The sequence below is a fragment of the Thunnus thynnus genome, chromosome 4 (assembly GCF_963924715.1).
Source record: "Thunnus thynnus chromosome 4, fThuThy2.1, whole genome shotgun sequence".
Lineage (NCBI taxonomy): Eukaryota > Metazoa > Chordata > Actinopteri > Scombriformes > Scombridae > Thunnus > Thunnus thynnus.
Genome location: NC_089520.1, coordinates 7,767,769 through 7,793,904, shown reverse-complemented (window position 1 = coordinate 7,793,904; position 26,136 = coordinate 7,767,769). Strand labels below are relative to the sequence as shown.

General features: G+C 38.4%; 1 protein-coding gene across 2 annotated transcripts; it reads right to left on the bottom strand.

Annotated features, from left to right (window-relative positions):
- Positions 1-710: 710 nt before the first annotated feature.
- dennd6aa (DENN/MADD domain containing 6Aa) lies at positions 711-26,136 on the bottom strand. 2 transcript variants are annotated; one of them, XR_010928106.1, is made up of 20 exons: positions 25,712-26,136; positions 24,038-24,076; positions 23,802-23,844; positions 18,817-18,929; positions 18,631-18,711; positions 17,523-17,628; positions 16,896-16,975; positions 15,617-15,676; positions 15,069-15,124; positions 12,734-12,856; positions 11,767-11,862; positions 11,400-11,494; positions 10,798-10,863; positions 10,407-10,471; positions 9,954-10,043; positions 9,464-9,627; positions 9,030-9,132; positions 7,429-7,503; positions 1,363-6,773; positions 711-1,326 (listed from the first exon to the last, which is right to left on the bottom strand). XR_010928106.1 is itself a non-coding variant. In XM_067586368.1 (19 exons), the coding sequence occupies exons 1-19, from the start codon at positions 25,940-25,942 to the stop codon at positions 6,642-6,644; spliced, it is 1,818 nt and encodes a 605-aa protein (XP_067442469.1). In that variant the 5' UTR covers positions 25,943-26,136; the 3' UTR covers positions 711-6,641. The 2 variants fall into 2 exon arrangements, 1 of the variants encoding a protein (XP_067442469.1); XM_067586368.1 differs by having other exon boundaries at positions 711-6,773.

The following is a 26,136-nucleotide window of genomic DNA, read 5'->3' as shown; positions in this document are numbered from 1 at the left end:
CAGTAAACAATATCAGTACCAAATACTCAACAACAAGACTTAATGAAGTCACTGCGCCTGGCTGTTGTGGTTTTGATAGTCACAGACAGACACATTTCACCAAAGTATACAATTTATAAATTTGTATGCGGTTTTTTTAAAACCTATTAGTTTGGATTATAAATCACAGATCACACAATATCATAAAATCCACAGCAGCAACAGGCAAGAGAATCCATTAAAATTTAAGCTGTCTGTTTAATGACATTATAATAACCACTGTGGTCAAAGTTATGTCAGCTGTTATTTGTTTTGTACAGAAGACAAAAAAAATAATAATCAATCCACAGTGACCTCACCAGAATCATGAAAAAAACCCTCCAACTTAAGTCTCACAGCAGCCTTATTGAAAAATTGGTCAGAAAGTGTACAAAACTGTTAATTTCCACACACAAGAAGCTGCTATAACAGCTGCTAGCAGCCAATGATAGTTTGACTCTAGTTAGCTTGGAAGCTAGCTAGCTTACTTTACTACAGTACGAGAACCTAGCTAACGTTAGCTAGAGCAACATTTATGGGCCAAAATATTAAAATATGAACATATATTGTTTGCAACATGTTTTTCAGTTATAAACAGTGGCTTGAACAAGCTACATGTGTTTCATCTTGGTTAGCAGGAGTTGTGTAGCACAGTGCTAGCAAGATAAAACATCCCAAGTCTTCAAAATGGCCGCTGTGTGAATGTTTTTATTATAATACTGTATAAAGCAAAAGAAAAAAACCCAAAACATACAAATAATGTCTTTAAAAATTCAAACAAGGTTCAAATTACAATAAAGCCAACATAAGATTGTGATAAACATCTTTGCATTTGCTTACAAAAACCTGTAGACCTTCATGTGAAAACGGCCAACAGATAACAATTTCATCACTTTCGTCATGACGCTTGTTATCAATACTTTTAATAAGACAGTCCTTCAGGCCGACAGAGTGGTTTAGTGTAGTGGTTATGGCTTAAACAAAAACAAAAACAGTGTAAACTGAGCAAAATATCTGAAGCTACGCAACATAATGGCTAGGTGCTTATATTAGCTTACATTGACATTTTGAATTTGTAGCATCGTATCATTTTCCTCCCAGGCAGTTAAAGTACAATAACGATGGTCAAATATTTTACGACTTTGACAGGAGAATATCTTGAAAGTGTTATTAGCATAAACATTTAAGATAGCCACAGTTTATGACTGTTCCTCTGTCCACATAAACCAACAAGATATTGTCCAATTCACTGGAAAACGTTAGATGCACACAAACTTGTGGTTTGCAGACTGCAAGTAAGGAAACAATCTCATTGAGCTTTCCTTTCATTTGAATAGATGCTACTCATTTTTTTTTAAGAGACTGGGACTCGTGTAGTTTTTGTACGTCATGGGATTATAAATCTTAATTTGAGTTTGACAGAACAGAGTGCAGCTATGGGTGGATCAATACTTCATACAGGTGCCTCAGATAGTTTAAATACAATGTCTCTTTAAAAAATGTTTTTTAAACTTATCTAGTGAGGGTTACATCCTTTAAGGTATAACTGTTACCAGTTGGTACCAGTTGGTTATCATTTTGGGCAGACAGGAGACATACATCAGATCACAAAAATATGCAGTTATGTTTGTTTTCGTTGTCTAACCCTAACCATAACTTATCCATATAGTTTAATTGCCATAAACAAATCTATTAAACCATAACCATACCATAACTGCCATAAGCAGATATTATATTTTATTGAAATCATAGGGAGATCAGTCATAGCTGGTAATCTAGGGCTTTGCTAAAGGTTGCTTAATCACATTATAATTCAATTTTCACAAGCATGAATACATGGTCATTGACACCAATAAATAGGTGGACCTTAGCAATTTAGTTATTCTTTAAAACCTAATTGACTAATGGTGACAACATTAGTGAGATGTTTTCAGGTTTAGTAATCCCATAGTGTCTGTTAGCAAACAAACTGCAAATTCAAAATGTCAAAGTGTTTCATTGTAATTATTCTAAGAAAGGTGAATTAACATTATATGGAGCAATTCTTATTTAAATATCTGTATTAAGTAAGACATCTGTTGTAATAACAAAATAATTATAGTACATCCTCATATCTGGGCCATCATTTCACTTTACAGCATTATGTACAAAACTCTTCATTCTCTACAGAGTGGAATATGAGAATAGCCCTCCATAAAAAATTCAAACTTGTTAAAATAAGTTTTTTTTTTAAGTTTTTTTTTTACAAATATAAAATTTGGTTGCCCAACAACCAAATGTCACAGGTTTTTCCAACCAGCATATTTTTTTTTGTTATTTTTCCTCACAATTATCTGCTTGACAAAAAAAGAGGCAAATTTCAAAGCAATAATGGAACATGATGGCTTAAAAGAAAATGACCAAAGAAAACAAACAAACAAACAACACTCCATCTGCTTGACAACAAGTCCATTCAACATTTTCAAACAAGTGATATTTTGAAATGCAAACATCACACTCACGTACCCTGGAGTGGTTGTGTACTTTTGGGTCAAAACTCTAAAAATGTAAATTACCATAATAAATTAAGTCATGTTAATTGTTTGTCAATTTACACATTGTTAGGTGTCCAGGAGAAGTTTTCATTTGAATAATTTTCAATTCAAGGACCATACTGACGGTTTTGCATATTTTAACTTCAAATGAAAAGAATTTGTCTGGCTGCTGAACAAAAGTTTGTTTTTACAATATAAATAATTGATACAAGTCACGTTATTCTTTTCTCAGTGTGCAATCAACATCAGTTAAAACAATGCTAGCTGTAGTGTTGTTGTTTTTTTCCTTTCTCGAGAATGCACACAAGCCTCCAACTATGTACCAACACTGTCTGATTGTGCAGCCACAAAGCTGGCTGGTTAAAAAGTGGCTGGTGAATTTCGTCAGTTATTGCCACCTGTTGCAGGACTTTTCTCAGACGTTTTAGTTTTTAGCTGTAACAGTTTTAATGTGTTGCATCTTTGCAAGTATTTAATGCAGGTGTGTGGAGGCGGGACTAATGTGAGAGCTGGTATTTGTCTTTGCGATCATCTAATGTATGGAAGCACATTCCTGTCAAAATAAAAAAAAATACATTAAATGTGAGGAATTGCAAAATAAAAGTATTTATGGTCAATCAAAATGATGAGATTACAACTTTAGTAGAAATTGTAATAAGTCAAAATTATTAATACATCAAAAATATTAGACTTAATAAATTAAAGTTATTACTTAAATTATTACTACATACAATTTTCAAGATGCTATTATGACTTTAAAACTATGACTTCAGCGGAATGACAAAATTAGGAGTTTTTAGGAATTTTGACTTAGTATCTAATAATTTTGACTTATCATATATATTAGGGATGTCAGTTACGGTTAATTTTGCTTTTGATAGACTGACAGCCATTAACCAACTAACTGGTTAATTTTTAAGAAAAGTGATTTAGCTTTCCATTTGTGAGAGCTGTCCAGCAGTCAGTGGTCAGAGCTAGCTTGTCTGCCCTTGTTAGCTTCACTTTTAGTACATCCTTCTTCACCTAAAAGTGTTTTTATTGCGTTTAGTTACAGTAGCTCTCGATGGCATAATGTACTTGGGCTTGAGGTACCGAACTAGTTCTTTCAATCGCTAACTCTCTACCACACTGATTGGCAGCATATCAGTCTCAATCATTCAGCACACCAGCACGGTGCTATTAAACTGGAGGCACTGCCGCTACACCATTATTTTTTTATACACTCTATGGGCCACACACACAGCTATGCCGCTAGCCGCCATGCAGGTTGGTAAAATGGATCAATTGCGTCTCTTTGTATCTGCAGATTGGTGCTTCTGTCCGTGTCGGAGCCTCTATATTCTCAGCAGTTAACCAATTAACAGTTAAGAGTTGACATCCCTAACATATATATGTAGTAAATTTTATCATTGCTAATGTTTTTTTTCTCCTTTCCTGGCAGAAATGGGCTTCCATACACAGCTCCATCTTCAGAGTCGCATTGTATTGCTACTGGTATAAAATTTGAATTCCTATAAACATGTTGCTCTTTAACTGCTGTCAAGAACATACTACAGTATGATATCAATGATGCCTTAGTATTAAAAACCTTTAAAAAAATCTTCCAAATAAACACTTTCTCATTTCGATAATGGTGAAATGCTAAAATGTGATGACTGCGGCAGGTTTTGTCACATGATTATAGGAGCATTTTGCTCAAATGAATCACTCACTGATGACTTAGGTATTGAGACTGAAACAGCACATTAGTTCCTGAAAGACATTAAGGCTTACATATACTGTATACCTGTAAAATACAACGGTATGTCAGGCGTTTTGTCAGATGTTTTGCTTTCATAATTCATAGAAACCAGGTGAGATTTTTTTATACATTCAGAGGAAGAAATACTAGAATATGAGACTTTCCCCTCAACGTCTATATTCCCACATCCAATCACTGTGCGACACATCTTTGAGATTTGTCACCCAAATTACAACTGAAGACTATGCATTATTTATATCCTAAGTATAAACCAGCCTTTACTGTCACTTCAGCATCACTGTCCCAAACGTTCATGTCAGCTGAATTTAAAAGAGCAGCTTAGGTAGTGTGAGTGCAGATTCATCTGTGTACATGAGTCTTGTTTTAGTGGCCGGGGTTTATAAAGTTGGAGCCACTGAAAATATTTATGATTTTCCATCACCAAATCTTAGTCTTCCTCCATTTGAAATAAAAAACCTGCTCTTACAAATTGATGCAAAGCATAATATTAAATTCTACTTTTTCAAGTAAACTTTTAAAAAAACATCAAATGTCTAAAAACTGTTAGATGGATTTTACACTCTGGATTTGCCAGAATTGGACTGGATTAGTAATTTATATGGTGAACTTTAAATATAATTTTTTATCCCCGAAGAAAGACATGTAGATACTACCCACATGAATTTCTTGTGTCACTGCTGCCAAGTGAAAAGTTTTTAAAAAGGGAGGAAAGCAGTATTGCTTTGAGCTCAAGTTTATCAGACATTTAACTATAAAAACCCATTTCTGCCAGGAAAAGAAAAAAAAAGAACAGATTAAATGTTAGAAATGACAATTTATTAATGGTGAGTGAAAATTATTAAATACCAAGTCAAAATGATCAGGTAGTGAGTCAGAATTACTTAATTTTGACTTACTATTATAAATGTAATAAGTCAAAATTTGAACTTTGAACTTTTATGATAGTTTATAATCTCATATAATGTTACTTAAGAGGAATCTGAACATACTATATCATAGCTTTGACTTAAGATTTTAACTTAGTTTCTACTCATTTTGACCAAGTAGTTCATAATTTTGATTTACCATGAGTATTTCTAACTTTCCATTTTATTTATTTTGTCTTTCCTGGTGAAATGGGCCTCCATAGATTTGCAGTCCAGTGGGCCAATGACTTCCTGAGGAGCTCAGGTTTGGTCAGTGGAAATAAAAACATTAAATAAGCAGAACATTTTCACAAAACAACAGTGACAGTCAAGTTTCGGATTCAGTCTTCAAAAAAAAAAACAAAAACAAATATAATGACAACCCACGCCAAGATTTCTGAACATTTTAGGACAATTTTGAATATTTCCCTCAGACTGTTATGATAGGCTACGGAGAGATCATGTGACATGGTTACAGGGATGTGACTGGCTTCTGAACACACTTCTACAGCACACGAGCCAAGAGCCGTTTACTGCATCGACAGTTATTACAGGGTCGCTGGTGCTTAATGCTGTGTGTGTGTGTGTGTGTGTGTGTGTGTGTGCAGTTTAGTGAACATTTTAGTAAAACTGAATTATAAAGCACTGCTTGGCTCTGCTCATTTCAGTGTGTTTGCATAAAAGTGTGTGTGTGTGTGTGTGTGTGTGTGTGTGTGTGTGGAGGGCACACTGGTCCAGTTAGCGATGAAGTGCACTTCTTTTAAAAACATTTTTTTTTAAAAATGGATGAAAAACTCTGGAGTCAGTTCAGCCTGACTGCAGCAGTCCATCGTCAAGTTAAAAAAGTAAAAATTAAAAACGTCAGGAGGTAAAAATTCTGAGGATCAAAGGTCAGCTGGGATCATCTTCCTGCTCTTACTTCCAAGGTGATGACAAATCTTTCTGCACGCGGGCCACCAAAGGCTCAGATGAACCTCTCATGATGTGCCTTGTGCTAAAAGAGCAAATGCATCAAGTGCTCCTTTCTGTACTTGATGTCTCCATGATGAAAAACATCCTCACAATTTTTAAGTTCAGCTCTGCCGCCTGAAAATCCCTCAGAGGAGTTTATGTCGGGTAGCTGCAGCCTGGCCGATTCAATACCACATGATCACTGAGACGTGAGGGATACGTTTGATCTGAATCCAACTGAACCGCCTCAGTAGCAGTCTGAGATAAAAGTAAATATAACTGAAGTGGGATGTATATTTTGGGAAAACAAAAAATGTGCTGTGTGCTTCCCACGTTAGACCAGATTAGAGACCCTTAAACTGGTCATGGGACCCAGTCTGAGTAAACGAGGGTCCCTCCACCTGGGAGCCCCCAAAACTTTAAAACAAGCTCCACCTGTGGCTTCAGGTTGCAGACCGAAGGGGTTAAAGTTCAGGGTGTGGAGGGCTTATGGAGGATGCCCTGCAAGTCCTCTGGTAACGCCAGGATGACGGCCTCGATGTGGGCTTTCAGTTTGGCCAGGGTCCCTGGACGCACAGGGAGCTGCTCCCTCTCCGCCTGGGTCTGCAGCAGACAACACGGTGAGCATTAATCAGGCTTCACTTTAGGGCTGCAACTAGCGATTAATCTGCTAAATACTTTCTTGATTAATTGATGATGTGTTTGGTCTGTAAAATCTCAGAAAATTGTGAAAAATGCTTGTTATAATTTCAGACAGCCCAAGGAGAGGTATTCACATGTTCACATTCACATATTCACACCCTTAAGTCCAAAACCCAAAGATATTCAGTTTACTATGATATATGAGAACGAAAAACATCAAATCCTCATATGTGAGATGCAGGAACCAGTGAATGTTTGTCATTTTTCCTTGAAAAGTAGTTAATCATTAAAGGAGGAAGTTTTAATGAGAAAATGCTACAAATTTGTATTATTACAAGTTGATTTAACAGTAATAATAGTGGGAATAACACCGTTAGTGATCACTACTGATAGTGGATGTGGGTGTCTAGTTTCATGGTGGTATTAACTGGACCAGTGGCAGAAAAGGTGGAGCTCTGTAAATAGATCTCATTCATCACAGTTTCACAGTAATACTAGCAGTAACAACAGGAATTTAGCAGGATCACTAGTAGTAGTAGAAGCAGTACTAGTATTAACAGTTTAAACAGAAACAGCACTAGTAGCACTAGTAGGATTTGAATGAGTTTGTACTGACCAGTTTATCTTTTAGCTTCAGAACCAGATCAACTGACTCCACCTCTGTGTGCTTCTGGATTCTCTGCTGCAGATCCTACAGACAGATACAGACAGGAGATAAGAGTGACAGACAGATGGAGAGAAAGGAAGTCTGGGTCTTGTCTAAGGTTAAATGTTTTTAAAACCTGCAAGGTTTAGTACGGTTGAATAAGACTCTGGTTTCATCAGTGGTGGAAAGTAACTAAGTACATTTACTTAAGTACTGTACTTAAAGTACAATTTTGAGGTACTTGTACTTGAGTATTTCCATTTGATGCTACTTTATACTTCCACTCCACTACATTTCAGAGGGAAATATTGTACTTTCTACTCCACTACATTTATTTGACAACTTTAGTAACTTTTCAGATGAAGATTTGACACAATGGATAATATAACAAGCTTTTAAAATACAACACATTGTTAAAGATGAAACCAGTGGTTTCCAACCTTTTTGTCTTTTGACGTCTTACATAAAGCAGTGTGTAGTCAGGGTCAAATTTTACATGTCTATGAGTTGTTAACAGATCCACCAAATAGTGATTTTTCTCCTCTAAACAACAAATGATCCAGTATTTCAAAAAAATAAATAAAAGATTAGAGAAAAAGTCCAAAAACTGAAAACAGATTTGTGTATCAGAACTTTGTTTTTTCTTCTTTCTTCTCCCATTAATCATCTCATGACCCCTCAGATTATCTGGTGACCCTTTGGAGGGGCCTGACCCCTAGGTTGGGAACCACTGGACTAAACTAGCTAACTGTATATAAAGTAGTTGAAACTAGCTCCACCTCCAGCAGCTACAACAGTAACATGCTGCTCTAACACTGATGCTTCAGTATTAATAATCTAATGATGTCATATATAATAATGTATCAGTCAGAGGGACCAAACCACTACTTTTACTGAAATACTTTAACTACATCAAGCTCATAATACTTATATACTTTTGCTAAAGTAGGATTTTTCATGCAGGACTTTTCCTTGTCATGGAGTATTTTTACACTGCTGTATTGGTACTTTTACTTAAATAAAGGATCTGAATATTTCTTCCATCACTGGGAATCGTACTCAGGTGCTGACAGAAACAGCCACATGGAGACCGTTTACAGGAAGTGGTCTCAGTCCGATCACATATTCTGAAGCAATTTGTTTATGGTGAGAACGAGATCCTGACTCAGTCGGACTCAACTATGAGGCGTTGGCTCCTCCATGTTGCAAAAACTCATTACTCCATAACTGATATTTGAAACACAAATATTAACTGAACAAATATTAACTGAACTTTCTTGGTGAATAAAAGTTTATCTCACTCACTCAGGGCGAGTACAACTGTGTCACTGATTCGCTGTGGTGTACACTGGGTTTTCTATGTAGTGGTGACTATGTAGTTACACTGTGGCAAAGTCCAGACCACATCAAGTCGTAAAGTTAGAGACATAACAGTTTATTACCAGAAAATTGCACTGAAATGCCTGAACAAGTCTGAACTATCAGTCGGTACAGGTTTATGTGAACTGCACTTTGACCCTGCCTGATCTTCACATTAAACCCTCTTCCTTCCTCCCTCCCACCCTCCTCACCTCCTCACACAACGCCTCCAGGTGTAGAGCCTCCAGTTTCTGGGTCATCTCTCTCCTCCTGTTGCGGAACCAGCCGTCAAAGTTGGGAGACTTGAGGAAATGCCTTCGGACGCAGAGAAAACCAAACAGGAGACCCAATGATGCTGATGTTCTGTGTTACGTTGTTATCCATCAAACTCAACACTCCCAGCAGATGTTTCATATTAAAAGAAAAGTATGTAAAGGGAAGAATTTTGCCCTTTGAGCTAAAAAAACAGACAGACTTCTTACTAAATTATGCTCAATATACTTTTAAATTTGTAATAAAGTCTGTCTCTAATATGGGCCTGTTTCAAATACAGGCCTAGTATTCGGTAGAGTAGACAATACTGCCGATTTCCGATGGGTTTTTATGATGTTATGCATTCATCAACATTAAAACTGTGTATGCGTACCTGTAGAGTCCTATCCAGTCTCCTTTCAGTCTGGACGTGAGCTGAGGTCCAGCCTTCTCCAGCGTCTTCATGAAGTCCTGCTGGATGAACGGTCGCAGCTGAGGAGGACTCTTCCAGGGACTGATGGACTTCTGGAGAGGCATCAGACTGGCAACGTACCGCTCCTGTAACACACACACACACACACACACACACACACACACACACACACACACACACACACACACACTATGTCACTAATGCGGTTCAAATCAGGAAGCAACGTCACAGGGAAACATCTGGTTACTGATCTGCTGCATGTTAACGCAAATTTACAGTAACCAGGTTACTACAGTGACTGTAAATGTGTTCCCTGATTACCTGCAGCGTCCTGGTTCTTTAAATGAATGTAAACACACTGATAGGTGATCAAACACACAGTCAGACATAAACTGAAGAACACCATGTCACTATTAGACGACAGCATCTTGAGAAATGTATTGGTTGTTACCAGTGGAATGATGAAGCTCTGTGTCAGTTCTAGGAAGTAGCGTCGAAGAATTGCATTTTGGGCCGCTGAGGGTCTCTTCTGTTGAACACCCTGAGGAGAAAAAAAACAACAACAACAACATTACATTCAATTAGAATCATCAGTTTAATAGTTTAAGTACGTTTCCCAGCAGTAACAACATAGTGTAGCCATTCTCAAAACCAAAAGAAAAACCTTTCTTAAGTCATGAAATCAAAAACCCATACGCCAAATATATACCTTAGTTACATAATTAGACTGTATGATGCTTTAATTATACTCCCCATAGTAACTGTTTCATTTTACTTTCTATTATAGAGTGACGTAGTCAAAGGCTGCACTGAGCAACTGACATGTCAAAAGGCACGGAGGACTAAAGTGTTTGGCTCCAATTAGTCACTTAATAAAACAAGTCAGAGGAGCGACCCTGCTCACCTTCTGAAGCTGTTTAATAATTTCTTCATCTTTGTTGAGATATGGCTTGTATGCAGTGTACACACCTGCAATAAACACACACACACACACACACACCAAATAACATAAGTTTGACAGTGTAGATCTGATCTGACAGTGACTGAACAGCTCCCCCTGGTGGATAATCTGCAGTCTGATAAGGTAAAGCAAGGTTAATTTATTTGTATAGCACATTTCAACAACAAAAGGCATCAAGACAGAATATAAAAGCAACACAAGCCACTGTAAATATCATTAAAAAGTGATAAATGTGAAGGTGAGTTTGTGAGCAGAGTTCTGTGAGGTGCTTGACATTGAAAGAAACATCATACTGAAAAACAAACACATACGATGGAGAGTATGAAACATTTACCGGGTTTAGAGTCCAGAGTTTTGAGGTTTTTCAGTTTCTTGACTTTCATCTGTTTGGCCATCTCTCCTGAGAGGAACAGACAGATGAAAAGAAGAAAGATGAGAGAGACAGACAGATGTTTTCTTGCCTCTTTGTCAGACAGAAGTTGATGCACTCATGGCCAAAACAATCCACCCACAATGGGTTGAGGTCAGGAGTCTGTGCAGGCCAGTCAAGTTCCTCCACACCAAACTGGGAAAAACATTTTTTTTTTTTTATGGAGCTGGCTTTGTGCATGAGGGTTACTGTCATGTTGAAAGAGGAGAGTTGGATTCCCTCAAGTGTTTCCACAATGTTGGAAACACACTACTGTCTAAAATATCACTGTGGGTCTTCGACCAAACCAGCAAAAACAGACCAAACACACACAGACGTAGCTGGACTGGGGCGTCCGCATACTTTTGGCCATAGACTGAACGTCTTTAAGGTAATTTCTGTGGCTGAAGTTTCTGCTGTGATGGAATAAATCGCATTGCAAGAACATTATATTTGTCTTTTATTTATTAAAGACAAATATTGGTAGAATATTTGAAGACTTCTTGACTAGCAGCAGTGTCGTCTACCTGCTTGCTTCATGTCTCCAATGCGGATGATGTGTGGCCAGTGCTGCAGTGTTTTAGCAAAGAATGGATTGGTCACTCCCAGAATGACTGACGGCCTGCAGAGAGAGAGACAGATCAAAGATTACCTTAAAACCTTTCAGGGGTCGGAGAGCAATGATGGCTACTGTGAGCGGGTGGATCTGTACAGTGTTTAATAACGTCTGTTTTGTGTCTGGTACAGGCATCACAAACTTGCCAATAAATATAAAGCAAATCATTTTCCATTTCTGCTTTTTTTGCATTATCTCACACACTCACACTGGAATATTGCTACATGGGGGCAGAGGGGAAGTCAGTGCCTTGCTCAAAGGCTGTGCTGTTTACTCACGGAGCCTGCGTCCTGGTGGTGTACTCCTTAAACTCGCTGTCGTGGATGGTGAAGTACGGCCGGAAGTCGCTGCAGTAACGCAGAGGAGCGATACAGCTGTAGAGAAAGAACATTTCACTTTAGAAACCTGAATAACTTAAAAAAAAACCTCCCATCAACAGAGAGAAGAGAGATGCTGCTCGGTATATAACAAGCTGTGTAATAAATGTACTTCAAATGTACAGTCAGTAGACGAAATGGTTGAATCTGTTTTCTTTGTTCCTGATATAGCAGCTCAGAAACCTGAATCTGAATTTAAAGGCAACCACAATCTTAAGTTTTATTGCAAATCAGATATGAATTTATTTATCTGATAAAGAATTAACACCAAGGTTCTGTGAATTACATCAACACGTCAACATCTTATCATTTAATGAAAAAATAAGACCAGTTTCATGTTTTAGAAATCTGACTGATTGATAAATAGACGGTTTAATTCCTTCCAGAGACACAATGCAGCAAGAAGGCACTGAAACTGTCAATATAGAGAACTTAATTTTAGATATTTTAAGTGTTATATGTGACATAGAAAAGCAAATTCAATATGGTATAAAGATTCAAATTAATCCAAATTTTACTTCGAAGTTGTGAAATACAAGTGCAGAGTTATCAGATAAGTTTCTACCTGCTGGGACAATAACCTTTCCCATGCTGCAACTGACATTTCTTTTCATAATCAATGTTATACCAAATATTTTTTTCATTATTGACTAGTGAAAAAGGTTCACAATTTCCAAGAGCTTGTTTTGTCAGACCAACAGTCCAAAACTCCCAGACATTCAAGTTTATAGTGATATAAAACAGAGAAAAGGATCGGACCAGCTGGAACAAAGATTACTTGGCATTTTTGTTTGAAATATTACTGAAACGATTTATTGATGGTCAAAATACTTTTAGCGGTACAATTGCCCATAACCATCTGACTCACCTGACCAGTGCCAGCACGGTATCTGATGACTCCGCTGGCGACGGCGCCATGACAACAAGTGCCTCCCCCAGCAACACCAACTCCCACAGCATCTGGATGTGGAAGAAGACTGGGTAAAAACACCTGGAGAGAGAGAAGAAGAAGAAGAGGGAGAGGGTGAATAAAAGTGTGAATGGATGAATAAATCTGAAAGACTTGAGAACAAACTGCTCACGCTGTCTTTGGTCTCCAAAGCTCTAAATCAGCTGTCGGTGAGGACCGTCTTTTGGACTGACAGCCAAATATTTCACCACATTTCTCTCACGACAACATTCGTCGAGTACAAACCGAAAATCACACCATGGACACGACCCTCTGGAGCTTCTCATCAGCACATGAATTAGAAGCAGAGTTTTCGAACAAGCTCACACTTTCATCTGTTTTAATTTTAACAGTTCGGGAACTTGGATGGATTGAATGGATTACAGAGCTTAATAATGTTGATAAAGGTTCACGTCTTTGCGGGCTGATTTTGTCTGATGCATTGAAATGACCTGAAACAAATGTCTGCATAGAAAAAAAACACCTTAAACCATTTGTGATGACCTTTGGTGTCTTCTGTGTTTGGCCTTGAGATGTCTGGTCTGTTTCTGCAGGTGACCATTAAGGGCAGCTGGCGACACCTGAAGGCCCACAGTGAGGCCAGGTTATTAACACCGGGCTGCAGCTGAGGCAGTTCTCTCTCTGTCTCTCCCTCCTCTGACTGCAGCTCTCTGCTTCTCTCTTAAGGCACCCGTCCTGGTTTAGTTTAGTTATGTTGCCTTAGTTTAGTTATTTCTTTGTTTTCAAGCACCTTCCAACACCTACATACACCACTGATCCCACTGACTTCAATGCAGTTACCTCCTTTAATTTGATTTATCTTCAGTTGCTCCTGTAGGTTGGTGTGTCTCCTGTTTTGTTGTGGCCAAAGAGCCGTGTCATAACACCATTCATAACACTGCTGTATGCTTTGGAAGATATTTGGCTGTAATGTAAAGGAATCTGTGTTTGTTTGACTAAAACATACAAAGACCCTGATTTGGTTGCTTAATAAAATCAAGACAGAAGTGATTCTTTGTGGACTAAAGCTTTGGTTTTTTTCCCCACAGACTTGCCAGCAAAAATTAAACTGACAAATGTTTTTTCTTTTCTAAAATATATTTTCTGTGCTCAGAAACATTTGTAGACGTTACAAGCTGAGGTCGTCTCAGTGGAGCATTTTCTCATTCGTCAATATTTGACTCTTCTGAGCTCACAGTGTGAACAGAGCAGGTGATGTTTTGTGTTTCCTTCATGCTTTTTGAGTTTTGGGCTGGTGGAGTCAGATACGCCTGACAAGGTCAAACAGCTCTGTTAGTTTTCTTTATTCGACTTTTTATCTGTTTTTTTTTTTTTTTCATTTCTGTTCCCCTTTTTCTCTTAAAAGCCCTTTGAGAGATGCCAGTGATAAAGGGCAAAATAAACAAATGGTGGTTATTGTTCTTTTTTGATCTGAATAAAGAAACTGCCAACACAACAACCTTTTTATCATTAAAATGACTATTCATGCCGGTCACACTGACTCTGTGGGCGAGTTCTGTGAATAAGAGTCTGTTTATGCTCAATCAGAATCAGTTCATACAACGTGTTGTCCGACCACGTCAGAAGTTAAATGTGTTTATAGTTGTTTCCAGCAGAGGGTTGAGATGTGATATCGTTTGAATACGGAGATAATGGGGAACATTTTCAGACAGTCTCTCCTGGAAGGCTTCAAAGTGTTGCACTTGTTTGTTTCAACAGAAATAGTTGAGTCAAGTATTAAAAAAAAAAAAGAGAGAGCGAGAGACAGGAGTTAAAACTCTGGCTTCTTTCTCACTTCTGTACAGCTGGCCAATCACAGCCAGTGGTTGTGACAGTCGGTTTCTGAGAGAAATGGGTCTATGCAGCCCCCCACCCCCCCGAATCCAACGTTAGAAAGGTGTGTGTGTGTGTGTGTGGGTGGGTGGGTGGGTGGGTGGGAGGGGGTAGTTTACTGGCCCCTTAACTGTAATCACATTTTAGAAATACCACCTAAATATTGCAATTAAGGCTTTCAATGGACACTCAGTCTTCATTTTGTCCCATAAAACTATTTTTGGTGGTAATCTTGAGGGGAAAACTTTTGTTTCTCCAGGTGTCAGAAGTAAAAGCAGTACTATCAGAGGAAAAACACTCTCAGTTCAGATTGTGCTTCAATCAGCTACTGCTGCAGTACCACCACTAAACAGCAGGTGGCAACATAACATATATATATATATTGTCCAGGAGGAAAACACCTGTGGCCTGCAGGTCTCACCTGAAGAGGTCGACTTCATGGATGGTTGGGAGCACGATGGACACCAGACTGTCACTCTGAAAAACAGACACTCTCTGTTGGCTGAAGAAGTCAATGTTCAATGTATATTCACACACTTCAGTCAGAAATTACTACAATATACCAAATGTTGAAAAAACAACTCACAAGACAATTATATGATATTTGAGTGTGTGTACATTTATGTCAGTTACTTACATCCTCACATTGGACCAGGGCTGTTTGGGGGTTTGTATGTGCTTATATTGATATCTTTGTGAGGGCAAACGATCGTAGTGATGACATTTCTACATTGTGAGGACATTTTGGCCAGTACTCATAACTTCAAAGGGTCGTTGAGGGTTAAGACTTGGTATTAAATTTGCGGTTAGAATTAAGTCTAGGTTAGAGTCAGGAGCTCAGTAATGCATTATGTCAATTAGGGTCCTCACAAGTATAGGGAGTGTGTGTGTGTGTGTGTGTGTGTGTGTGTGTGTGTGTGTGTGTGTGTGTGTGTGTGTGTGTGTGTGTGTGTGTGTGTGTAAAATCACCTGGGCAGACTGGACCAGCTGTGAAGTTCCTGGTTTGTCGTAACAGGTTGGAATGCGAACCTGCAGCAGCACACAGATCAAACACTCATCAGAAACCAATTAAACACTGAGTCATGATTTCTTCTGTGTCTGTCTTCACTTCTGAATATTAAGAGTCCTCCACCGATTCAGCATAGCACTTCTGTAACACTGTCTGACTCACCATGGACAACACATGGTGTCTAAATTACTCACAATACAAATAAACCACTCAAGGAACATCACTTTTTTTATGTAGCTCCCTCTTGAGCCACAAAAAGTTTCATACAACCTTTTTAACATATGCAGACTTCCCCTTTAATGCTTCACAGCTTTATCAGATGATAAAAATCAGATAGTGTACACATCTCATAGTTGGTTTTGCCCGCATCCGTCTGTATGTTTGCACATGAACAGCACATGATTGCACAACTAAAACTGCTCAGTTTAAGTATTTTTAGGCATCAGATTGCTTGTTAATGCTTCAAAATCTGATGAAAATACAGTGGACACAGTAGACTATAATATAATGTTGCCGTGAGTTGTGTTCTGAACCATGTTTTTCTTGGTGGGGATCACAGCTTGAACACACTTTTCACATGTAGGACTGAAGCTTCAGAAAGTCTGCAATGTGTCTATATAAGAAAAGAATTACACTGTTACACATTAGACCTTTCTAACGAGGGACATTCTGACTAGTCAAACACAGGTGTAATGAATTACACTAATAATGGCTGCATTAAGTACCTCAATTACTCCTGATATTAACATGTGATCTGTCTCTGGATACATTATCTGGATAATCGCATCTGATCCACAAGTCTTTGCATTTACACCTGGTATTAAGATGCATTCACAGACGTCCTTCTTTTCTAAATCACCTTTTGCGAGTGAAGACTACTTGTAGCTTTTACAGGCCTCACTTCAGATGGCAGGAAGAGGCGGAGCTAGGTGACCTTTCAACTTACAGGGATTAATTTTTTCTTATGGATGTCATCACGCTGTACAGATTGCATTTATGATGTGAGTGTGACCACCTCCAAATATGGTCTGGCTGATCCGATCACGTTCCCATCACAATGCGTTTACACCTTGTATTAACATGTTTTTTTCCTTATCCAGATACAGATCACATTTTAACGCCAGGTGTAAATGAGATGTTCCAGTTGCACCTGTGCTTCAAGTCAAAATGAACCGTCTACTCATCTCCACCTATTGAGAGTGTGTGTGTGTGTGTGTGTGTGTGTGTGTGAGTGTGTACCTTTATGACCACGCCCATAATAGGCAGTGTCAGGATTCTTCCAGGATGAGGCGTCGGCCACCGGTCAATGTCATTACAAGCTGTTCATCAAATACACAAAGAAATCCAAATCAAAGTCCACTTTATTTACACAGATTAAGACATTCACCCTGTAGCCAAACAAAGCTCTACTGAGAAAGAGTCTTTTGTAAAACACATTTCAACTCCTCTTAAACAATAAGAGGAAATAGAGGAGATGGACAACACATAAACATGGACATAAACAGCACAAAAACAACATATAAAATTTCAAGATCAAGACCAAAGAAATATGCTTCTCTGAGACAAAAACAAGACAACGTTTAGTTTTCAGCCTTGACCTTTGACCTAAGTCTCCTCCTGGTGTTCAGAGGTCACTATACTTTATAGTACAAAGAGCCTGATTATGAGAAGCTAATTGATCTAGATGAAAATTTTGTTGTAAATTGTGATCTGAGGCCTGTTTGTGTTAGAAGCATCGCTGGAGTTTAAGCTGAGACATCTGAGACACTCACAGTTTCTCTTTATGGATGTTTACATTATAAAATCTTTAATTTTTAACATTTTGGCAGCTACAGACAGACAGGTAGGAATGATATACAGACTTACCGGCTTCCAAACATGGTTCCTGTTTCTCAAAGTATTCTGGAGCCATGATCTTCAGCAGGGAGTGGAAGAAGGTCACGTAGGGCAGCTTACTGATCAGGACCAGAGACTAATAGAAAGACAAAACACACAGAGAGATTTTATAAACTTTCAATACAATCAACAAGCAATGAGACATCAGTGTAGGAACATACTGCCACTATGGCTGCAACTAATTATAATTATTTTGATTACCGATTAATCTCTTGATCATTTCCTCTGTCAACAGATTTATCATTTAGTATGTAAGATGCCAGGAAATAGTGAAAATGCACAACTATTTCCCAGAGCTTGTTACATCTGACCAACAGCCCAAAACACAAAGACATCAAGTTTATAATAAAATAAAACAGAGAAAAGTAGCAAATCCTCACATCAGAGAAGCTGGAACTAAAGAATGTTTGGTATTTTACTTAATAAATGACTTAATTAATTAATTATATTTAATTTTGTTGATAAATTCTGTAAATTGAATCAACAGGTTTTGTTTAATTTGATCAATTATCATGAATTCTCATAGTAGCGCAGAGCATCAGGCCTTAAAGGTTAAATTTAGAGACAGGCCTTTATTTCTTATTTCCATTAACACTTCCTCCATGTTTACCTGTCCACTTGATAAATTCAATATAATGTCCATTTTTACAGAACCGATTCCATCAGTGCAACATCAGAGTCACATCATACTCACCACTCAGCTGCTCTCACTTTCACTTTTTTTAACAGAAATACTGTTTTCATCCATTTTCCTCTTATTACTTCCAGACAGTTTTTGGATCTCTGTTAATCTCTGCTTTTCCCAGCAGGCTTTAAAGTGAACAATCTGCAGGAACCGCTTCATTAAAAGTAGCTTAACAGTGATCATAAAAACATAAAAATGGAAGTGCTTGGAACTAATTAGTAAGTGAGAACAGACTGACATGACGTGTTGCTGTGCTGATGAGTTATTGCTGTGGAAACGTACATTATACTACCGATTTAGCTGATATAGTGCAGGTAATAAACTAGATAAACTAGATAAACAGATTCATTTCAGGGCTTTCCTTAAGTGACAATGCTGCAGACTGACACTGACCTTCTGGAAGTATCCTCTCTTCAGAGACTTGTCTCGCACCTGACGGAAATACACGTAACCATAGTAATGGCCCTGTTCCCTCTGCAAAACAAACACACACACAATCAAGTTTTATATTCAGATAAATGCATGCTGTGTTTATATATGTAGGTGTGTACTGCTCTGTGTGTGTGTGAGAGTCCCAACCTTCAGACAGGGCGGTGCGTCACGGTCCGTGGTTTCCAGGAAACAGCCGAGCGACGACTTCCTGTTGGAACCCTGACGAAAGCGGAAGCAGAACTGGGTGTCGCCAAGGCAACCTGGGAAGACAACATAGTGACAATGTGGTTACCGTGGAAACACTCATCAAAACCTGCATTAAGTTAGGATTATGGGACTTTTTACCTGGACATCGTTTAGATACTTAACATATAATTTGAAATCTTCATATTTTATTATATTTTGAACCTGTAGTTTTTATTTCTATTACTATTTTTCATTTCTTATTTGTGTTAAATAAGAAAACATTTGCTAAATTCAGACATATATTCTAATTTTGAGTCTAGTTTATTTTAGGACATTAAATTACACACAACTACAAAAACATCAGAAAGTTAAAAGACTTATTTCCATTGTGGACTTAACCAATGACGTAAACAGAATAAAAATGCAGTGGGTGTTCTGGTAACTGGACTTTATTTGCTGATGCTGAATCATCAGAATAGAAAAAAAAAAACAACACATTTTCAGCCTGAGCAGATTCCAATTTATTCACCTATAATTGAAGATTTGTGGCTCAGTTTTTCAGCTTAACTGAACTTTCATTTCACCTCTGAACACATACAAGCTCATTTTGAGCAACTCAGTCAGTTTCATCTCAATTTACTGATTATTTTACTGGCCGTGCCAACTATTCTGGCCTCGCAGGTCAGGTGGCCAAACCATGATGTCAAGTAGAAAGGTAAAACACTCTCAAGTTTGACTGATTTACTTGAAAGATGTTGCTGAAGACGAAGCTGTTGCGTGTGTTTCTTGAAAAAAACATTTTCAGAGAAGCTCGGACTGCAGCCCAGAAGTGTATCAGGATATTTGAAACTTTCATTTCTTTAGTCTTTTCAGCATTAATCTCAAAATTGCTACTTTCCCCACCGAGCTTTTAGGGGCTTTTGTTTGGGTCAAATACGCTGCTTCGCTTATGGGATCTGTTTCCTGAGGAGGGTCGACTAAAGCCATGTCATCCTCATAATTAAAAACACAAACATGACCTTTAACCTCGTCTCTCTGAAGTCTACGAGTTAAATATGAAGCAAAGCACTTAAACCTGACGATGCAGACATTGGTTTTTCATATTCTAACCTATATAGCGTAGTTATATACTGCAATTTAGAAAATGTGACTTCACCCAATGAATTTTAAAAGCTGTAAGTTATAGAAGACTGCAGAGAGAGAGAGAGAGAGAGAGATGATATTTCGCTTTGTATTTTTTTCTTTGATTACAATGTGCATCGGTCGGCTCTTTCACGTCTTTTTTTCCTCTTCCTGGTTTTTGGACAAACAGGAAGAGGAAAAAAAAGAGGAAATAGAAAGTACACGATGAGTCACCAACCGGCCTTTAACCTCCACATGACCTCCACACATCCTCCGGCAGACACGCGAGAAGAGAGAGTGTGTGTGTGTGTGAGAAAACGATAATCAGAGTTTAAGAAATTACAAACACTACACACACACACACACACACACACACACACACACACTCAATCTCATTCATTCATTCAACTTTTAATTAGAGTCGGAAATATATTGAGGTGGAGACCTCATTTACAATATAGCCGAGCGAAGCACAAACAACACATCCGAGGCGCCAAGAAACACAGATAAGGTACTTGGATTAAAAAAAAGTCAATAAATAAAAAAGTAAAAGTAATTAAAAAAAACTAATTAGTAAAAATACTAACATATTAAAAGCTTTATGACGAATAAAGCAATTAAAATTTACAGCAAATGAGTCTCACACAGTCTTCGAGGCGTTTCACTTTTAGGACACACACACGCTTCTCGCAGCTCAGCCAAGACTCCATGACATCATGCAGTCGGGTTGCGTTCAAGACCACCCAGCAGCTGAGCCGCAGCTCTGATTCTCACACTCAGCTGACTGGACAGGCTCTGATTCCTCTTCCCTCCACCTCGGTATTGTCATTTCATTTGTGTGTTTTGGTTTATTCTGATCAGAGCGTGTGAGATGAGACGCCGCATCTGAACCCGCGACCCTGCCAGCACCGTCTGTAACACTTTAGGATCTCATTAGCGAAATGGACGCAGTGAAGTGAAGAAGAAAATGACTTTGTCATCACAGAGGGGAAAGTTTGAGAGAACTCCGGCCAAACTGTCATTAATGATAAAATGAGATCAAGTATCTGAGCTGCAAAATATTTTACAATATTCATCGTCCTGAATGACGAGAATGTTTGGATTAAACTAGAGCTGCAACGATAAATCGATTAGTTGCCAACTATTGAATTAACCGCCAACTATTTTGATAATCAATTCATCGTTTAGAGTCGTTTTTAAGAAGAAAATTTCCAAATTCTCAAATTTCAGCTCCTCAAATGTGAATATTTTCTGGTTTCTTTAGTCTCTTATGACAGTAAACTGAATATCTGGTCTGTGGACTGTTGGTCAGGACATTTGAGGACGTCATGTGGAGCTCTGGGTAACAATGATCAACATTATTCACCATTTTTGGACCAAATAACTAATCGATTAATTGAGAAAATAATCTACAGATTAATTGATATTGAAAATAATCATTAGTTGCAGCCATAGATTATGTTATTGTTTTCATTTTAGACTAATCTTCAGATTATTTCATCATTTTGCCTTTATTGACCTCATCAAAACTGTAAAAACAATCTTTAGATCTTTAGTTTTTTTTTGTCTGATTCTGCTGTTTTGGTTTAATTCCTGCCTCTAAACGCAGGTGTTACAGTCCCTCCACTTTTCATCTAATCTGGATATAAATAGTCTCAGGTTAAAGGTGAGATTCAGCGCTTAAACCTCACAGTCACAGTTTTAATTTTAAAACCAGTGAGCTGGAACACAGAGACAACACAACAAATCACATCTCACTACTCGTTTCTGAATACGCTGAACTTTCTCCATCCTTTTCCCCGCAGTAACAAGAGTTTCAAGTGGATTAAAGGCCAATGATGCCAACTCTGATAAAGATGTGAGACTGAATTATAGGAGACAGAGAGAGAGAGGCAGATCCACAGTGTAACGTCTCTCTCTCTCTCTCTCTCTGTCTGACACACACCTACGGTATATATAGCAGCCCTGTAAGCATTTGTCCTAATCCTGTCATCATCCTGAGGGCAGCAGGCTCCTCAGCTCCACCGCCTGCTGACTCAGTCAACAAAAACACACACCTGCAGGCAAACACACACACACACCTGATTTGCACACACACACACAATCCAGAGAGGTGTTTGTGTGTAAATCAATCTCACATGCCATCTTATATTCAGTCAAATGAAAGAGTCTAAAAATATCTCTGTAAACCAATTCTTTTTTGTCTGGGCTTGTTTTTTGGACAAAGTTAACGATTTTTCAAAATGGTCCTTAAATGTAACACCGGGGCCAAACAGTTATGATTTAAAGGCAATCAACTGTCAATAAAAAGGCGCAATGAAACAACAACTTCCAGGTTGTGTTTCTGAAACAAGACAATCTTACACTTATGATTAAATTTGCAAAAATCCAGCCCTACAACACAACTCTGATCAACAGAATGTCTCGTATTAGTCTGGACAGGAATGGTGAACTTTAAAAATCAGCGTAATATTGTTCTTTGTTCAATATTTCTGTTTTTAGCTGCATTTGATTAACACTATTTATCATAATCCCAAAACTGTCCAGAGTTAAAGATCTCCTCCTGACATGTTTGATATATCAAAATATTCCGCTAATTTGTGTCTGATGTGTTTTTCCCACAGAAAAGTTCAATTACCTCGTTAAAAATCCCTAAAATGACGTCTACATCTTATGAATGTACAAAAACAATTATTTCAAAAGTTTAACTGTCTCCTGCTTCACTGAAGAGTTCATTCTCAGTGTTTGTACCCTGGAGGCTTCAAGTTTCTACATCACACTTGTGTAAGATTCATACTGGACCCTGATTGGCTCCAAACTAGTTGTGATGTCACAAATCATCCTCGTCTGTAGACACCTTAAACTCAGATTTAAGGTGAGAACAGAGAAACTTTCCTCCTCCGACAGATGAATGTGAAAACAGCCTTCTAGTGTCAAACTCCTGCACATACATCATCCTGCACAGTGAAGCTCAAACATTCAAGTGAGGGAACAACAACCAAACACATTTTTGAGTGGGAGGGGAGATTTTAAAGGCTAAACAACAGACTGAGGCCAGTCTAGTGGTGAGCGATGAGAATAGACAAGGAAGGCCGGAAGACATTTTTAGACAGCAGAGATCACGGCTAAAACGTTGGACACATGATAGAGGAGAGAATTGCTGGATATCTTAGATAAGGAGACATTGTTAAGATGTCCACTTAGCTAAAATTAATCAGTATGCTTCAAACGATTATCAGATGGTCAAACAGCTTCTGAAACCTCTTTCCGATGCCAGAACCGGGAGTGTTGTGACAATCACATCCACTTCACGTGGTAAAGTACGTAGAGGTGTGAATGTAAAAGCAGGGTTTGAACCTCTCGGAACTATTTCTGTCACTTTTTATATGTAAAATAAAGACGCAACACCAAGAATATCTTCCAGGAGGAACTGTCTGAAAGTGCGCACTGTTATCCACATTTGTACAATTCATCACATCTCACCCTCTCTCTATGACGGCAGGCTTTTCACCTTCAAATGTGGCGACTCGGAACAGGTAGAAACACTTTTACTTGCATATGAGTTTGGTCGATCCGCTGTGTCTACAAGCTTAATACAACAGCCTCGCAACAAATCAGACTTCATGAGTGTAATGATGTTTAGTGAAATGAAACAGTTTTAGAGCGGTGTTGATTCTTTATGGTTGTTTTGGAGGCTGTAGTTTGTGGTGCGGTTAATAAACAGTGAACCTTCATTGATGGTTATGTTGAAGACAAAATAGAAACACTTCTCAGTGTGTGTTGTTATTACCAGCCGGCTACACTGGATTGAAACAGGAACTCACCTGAGTTGGAGTCAGGAAAGGAAAGGTAGCAGATGCTTGTTTTCTGAAAATAAACAACAACAAGATTTAGTTTTCTTGTCTTCTTTATTGTGTCATCTCAGGTTGATTCATTGATCCACACAGCTAAGACAGACACATGATAGATAGTTTATCAGCATATGATTTTAATAAATAAATAAATATCTTAAAAATGAACTTGACTTTTGTACAAAATGCACCAGGTCAGTTTAACTCACCTCTTTTTCTGACAGTTTGGAATGATGAGGATAAATAACCTGCAACACAGATGAACAGGGTTACTACAGTTCACAGCAGGAGTTCATCAACTCACATCTGGTAACTTTGTTCAGCTTCTGCGAAACAAAACATCTGCACTGTTTCATCAAAGGATTTCAAACTTGGACACCTTTACAACATTTATTTGTCTCTCTTAATGTTACTGGGTTCATTACTTTCTGTAGCTGCACTTGGTTTGATTAGCAGTCACTGAATTAGTTTTGTGTATTTTATGAAGGATGTATGCCATGTGTGAACCGACTGCTGCTCTTTCCTTCTTTGTGTGTGTGTTTATTACTTGGCGTGTATGTTTTTTTTTTTATAGTGTTTGTCAAGTTTGGTGTACACACTGCAAACTGATTTCCCTCTGGGATAATAACAAAGTTGATCTTGAAATGTTTAAATGTCATGATATTTTGTTAAAAATGGTGACTGAATTGCCCAAAGCTAGTTTTTCAGTTTAGCAAGTTTAAAAGGGATGTAATTTGTGATGTAAACTGATTTTGAGTGACTGATGCACTGAACATTTCAGCGTTAAATAATATCTAAAATATCTGTGACTAACTGCAATGTGTCTGTAGCATCGCGTGTAGAAAACTGTCAATTACATGAAGTCTTGTCAAATTATTCTTCAGTCGGATATTATCTGACTTGAATCAAAATTGACTGTGCTGCTTGTGATGAGAAAATTTGAGAACTTCTTATGAAACACACTTTGTAGAAAAACCTTGTTTAAAGGGTGTTGAGGAAAAAAAACAAAAAAAACTTTGATATCAGTACCGAACGTCAGGTCGGATCAGCACTAGCATGAAAATATGTCAAACAATACCAGGCATTAAAAATGGCATGTCTCCACATTTTGGCCAAATCCACACATTCCTGACACAGAGTGATGAATTACTAAAACTTCAATAAATCAAAAATGACAAAAGTTTACATTCCCTACAGCATTATCTAACTGCAGTTTCCGTATTGCTCAATTAACTCAGAAAGTGAAACAGGCTGACTGGCAGGAATCTGAACCCAGACTGTTTTATAAAACCTTATCAACACATGCAGTGTGCTGCATAACACATATTAAAACTTGTATACAACTTATTGATGAATGTCTGTATACCAAACACCTGTAAGGACAACAGGTGTTTTTGTTCTGTCAGTCTGAGTTGTTCCAGTAGGATTCAAACCTCCAAGCCAGAAGTGCCTTGCTCAACTCCCCAAGTTTAAAGCCTGAATAAGTTCTATGTATATGTAGTTTCAGATGACAACAGATAAATGCCTTCATGTAAAACAGTAGATGAGGTGATGCTATGGCTCCTGGGAACAGACTAACTCCAGGGAAGAAAGCATACCAACACTTCACCTTGGATAAGATAACCACTATCGGGTAATAAACTCGTTATCCTGCAGTAAAAAATATTCTGTTGCATTTAGTAGCATTTGTGTGTAAACATGCCAGCACTGTTAGCCCAAAGTACAACTAATAAAGTATCAAACTAGCAGCTTCGTGGAGAGGTTTGTGTGCAGGAGTCCAGGAAATAGTCAGAGCCTTCAATAACTGCTAACTTAGGCATTTTTTAGCCACAGTGAAGAGTTTCACATGACCCAGCTGCCCCCGGCGGCTCCTTCTTTCTCACCTCCACCGCCTGTCCCAGCTCCAGGTCGAAGCCGACCACGCAGATGCAGTGCAGCCAGGCGGAGAAGCGGTCCCAGGGCAGCAGGAGAGCCTCCTCCGGCTCCTCGTCGCCTCCGGGCCCGACTGGTAGCGTTATCTCCTCGGCCGGGGAGATGCTACTAGCGTCCTGGTCGTCCAGATCCTCCGGCTCTTCAACCTGCTCCCCCAGCTCCTCCGGGCCTTGCAGAGCCATGTCGACGGCCCGACACGGACACTCAGACGCTCTGGAGAATGTTAACGGTTTTCTGGTTAAGTTTAGCGGTCTTTCTGTTTGGTGTCCCCCCCTCAGGTAACAACAACAGGAGGAAAGCAACGGTACAGAAAAGTAGCCACTCAGCTAGCACTTAGCATAGGAGCAAGAGCGTAAGTACGTAGCGGTGATGAAAG